Source organism: Lygodium microphyllum, chromosome 5, assembly GCF_053477565.2.
Source record: "Lygodium microphyllum isolate KBCC chromosome 5, Lygodium_microphyllum_v1.1.10, whole genome shotgun sequence".
Taxonomy (NCBI): domain Eukaryota; kingdom Viridiplantae; phylum Streptophyta; class Polypodiopsida; order Schizaeales; family Lygodiaceae; genus Lygodium; species Lygodium microphyllum.
In genome coordinates this window covers 108203236-108206306 of record NC_141139.1, presented here as the reverse complement: position 1 = coordinate 108206306, position 3071 = coordinate 108203236, and the positions used below count along the sequence as shown (strand labels likewise).

At 44.9% G+C, this 3071-nt stretch overlaps 1 protein-coding gene across 1 annotated transcript; it reads left to right on the top strand.

Annotated features, from left to right (window-relative positions):
- Positions 1–206: 206 nt before the first annotated feature.
- On the top strand, positions 207–2192 carry LOC148036263 (xyloglucan endotransglucosylase protein 7-like). The gene is made up of 4 exons (XM_087678286.1): positions 207–721; positions 839–939; positions 1078–1271; positions 1426–2192. The coding sequence occupies exons 1-4, from the start codon at positions 214–216 to the stop codon at positions 1859–1861; spliced, it is 1239 nt and encodes a 412-aa protein (XP_087534412.1). The 5' UTR covers positions 207–213; the 3' UTR covers positions 1862–2192.
- The last annotated feature ends 879 nt before the right edge of the window (positions 2193–3071 follow it).

The window sequence follows — 3071 nt, the reverse complement described above, 5'->3', positions numbered from 1 at the left end:
AGAAAAACCCGCGTTTTCTGTTTACTTGTTTTGGTGTCCAGGACTCCAGCCTGGGTGCCGCACGGTAAAAGCTCTCTTCCAGCTGCGCCACAGCACACGAAACAAACCCCTCACCTTCCTCTTCACTCTTTCCGATTCACGACACGGATTTTCTCTCGTCGCGCCTCACACTGCACAGCTCCTATATATACCCCGCCCCCGTCTCTACGCAATATGTATGCAACTGCAATACTTTTTTCTCATCCATACTCGACCTCTCATTCACATACAGTTACACTGTCCACATACGCACAATTCGCAGTAACACATACCCGCGCACTCTCTCTTTTTCTCTCTCTCTCGCCTGCTCGCTCACACACACACACACACACTCTCACTCACTCACTCACTCTCTCAGCGTCACACACAGCAGAAAGACGCCTACACTCTCTCTCAGCGTTACACACAGCAGAGAGGCGCCTATTGGTCGATATGCCGAGAGACAATTCGTCCTCGTCGATCCGGGCGCTGCGGCGGCTCTGCCACATCGATGCGATCGTCAGCCCCTTCCTCTTCTTCCTCTTCTTTGTGACGACTACATTAGCTAGCGCGGCAGCTGCGGCCAGCAGCAGTAGCAGCAGTGCCAGCTTCGCCGAGAACTTCGCGGTCTCATGGGCACCGTCGAACGTGCGGTTTTCGCCATCGGGAGGGGAGTTGCAGCTGGTCTTGGACCAAAACACAGGTATTATTCACATGCTGGCTTAAAATCAGCCAATTATAGACAAATATTGTAATAACGTTTATAATATAAATGTGAGGATATAACTAAGTGACTTATCAATTGGTAAATGATTGGTAGGTTCGGGGTTTGCCTCGAAGCAGAGCTATCTGTTCGGCAACATCGACATGCAGATCAAGCTGGTACCGGAGGATTCGGCGGGCACGGTGACGGCCTATTATGTAAGCTAATCAATCTACGACCAGTAAGAACGATTAAGCTAGCTACTAATTTAGACTTGGTGACTCGAATACCAATACTTGGCCTTAATTTAATTCGTATTTACGAGAATGTATGTGTGTACTGGGTGTAAAATGCAGCTGTCGTCGGAGACGTCCAACCACGACGAGCTGGACTTCGAGTTCCTGGGGAACTCGTCGGGACAGCCATACGTACTGCAGACGAACGTCTTCTCCAATGGGGTAGGTGGGCGGGAGCAGCGGATCTACCTCTGGTTCGACCCCACCAAGGACTTCCACACCTACTCCATCTCCTGGAATAAGCAGCGCATCTTGTAAGCCCAGCTACCAAGCCCTCACGAGTCACCATTATATGCTGTGTTACATCCAGTATACATTAATAGTACTTCCATCAGCTAAAGAATTCTAAGTGTATGAAGGTCTGCGTGGTAGCTATTGTCTGACGTGTCTGTGAGTGCTGCGCTGCAGGTTCCTGGTGGACGGAGTACCCATCCGCGCCTTCGTCAACAGCGAGGCGGCTGGCGTACCCTATCTGAAGCAGCAGCCTCTCCGCGTCTTCTCCAGCATCTGGAACGGCGACAGTTGGGCCACACAAGGGGGCCGCGTGAAGATCAACTGGGCGCACTCCCCCTTCGTCGCATCCTACCGCAACTTCCAAGCCCACGCCTGCATCGCCTCCCCGTCTTCTCCCGCTTCGATCTCCGCCTGCTCCTCCAGCCCCATGGCTATCAATTCCTTCCCTGCCTCCGTCACAGCCACGTCTACGGGCTCCCCGAACTCGGCCGCTCAGCTGATTAACAACAGGCTTGCGTGGGTGAAGAGGAAGCTGATGGTGTACGACTACTGCTCCGACCACGCCCGCTACCCCGTCGCACCGCCCGAATGCACGCGGCCAATCTTCTGAGACTCTCGATATCCCTGAATCTGCAATATATTCAACATTCTTTCACATCCACGGCAAATAACGCGTGGCAGCCTCCCATTCGAGACTGCACGCGACCGCCCCAAAAGACATACTTACTGTATACGTTAAGAAAATGATATTTACGTCGCCCTTAACTGTCCAGTGCCTGGCTGCCTCTGAGCCTGATCTCTGGAGTCTACACCCGCCCCATTTTTCTGATGCGACCAACAAAACAAAATGTTGTGTAAAAGGATCCAACTGGTTACTGAATACATTGAATTACATCACACTTTACTGTCCAACTCGTCCCCACGGAGTCTTCCAGACATATAGCAAAAAAAGAGAAAATTTCAAGATACTTATCAAAGTATCTTTGGATACTTATCAAGGTATCTAGAAAAAGTCTCAACTAGTAAAAGTGAGACACTTCACAAGTTACTGATATAATAAAATATGCTTATATAGGAATTTAAAAATTTTTAAGTTGTCGATGTAAAATTTTACTATATAAACAAACTAGTTAGAATGAATGATATAGCATTTTTTATATATAAGAAAACTAATTGCAATCACGTAGATAGTTTTAAGAATTCCTATTATAATAAAAAATATAAATTAAAATAATAGAAAAAATTAAAAAATGTTTTCTTCATTAATAAAGAGGTCAATTCAAGATACATATATCTTCAATACTCAAAGGTGTATTATGATTTTTTGTGACATGAATTTTCTCTCTATAGAGTAACCAATTCATAAGAGACTTTCGCATGGTTGTTAATGTTTGCTTGTTGGGTCCTCCTCCTTTTTATAGTAGGATCTCTCTTAATAACACCATATGTAGATTTTAATTATGCATATAGCTCATCAATGGATTGGATGTCTAAATATTGGAGGAGGATGGTTTCTTGGTTTCCCTCTTCAAAGGCATTAACAACTTGCATTTTAGAAATATAATATAGATTAGTATGTTACTATATCACAAGTTAATTAGCTACTCTATAGGCTTAATATTTAATAACACTGAGTTATCGGTGCAGTTCTTGATGGCAATTCTATAATAGAAGGATCTACACTTTTTGATGGCTTAACATGGTCGAGAGCCTATAGTATAGATAAGAAAATAAAGTTAACAAAATTAAATTATGCTACATTTAGTAAAAAGAAATGCAAAGAAGTGTTAAAGATACAGGATCTAGGACATGCCAGTGAG

Bases quoted from the DNA above. Each gene is read 5' to 3' on its own strand.
- LOC148036263 (XM_087678286.1), top strand. From the start codon at position 214: ATGTATGCAACTGCAATACTTTTTTCTCATCCATACTCGACCTCTCAT. The intron at 722-838 runs GTATTATTCACA...AATGATTGGTAG, and splicing joins GGTCTTGGACCAAAACACAG to GTTCGGGGTTTGCCTCGAAG. The intron at 1,272-1,425 runs GTAAGCCCAGCT...GCTGCGCTGCAG, and splicing joins TGGAATAAGCAGCGCATCTT to GTTCCTGGTGGACGGAGTAC.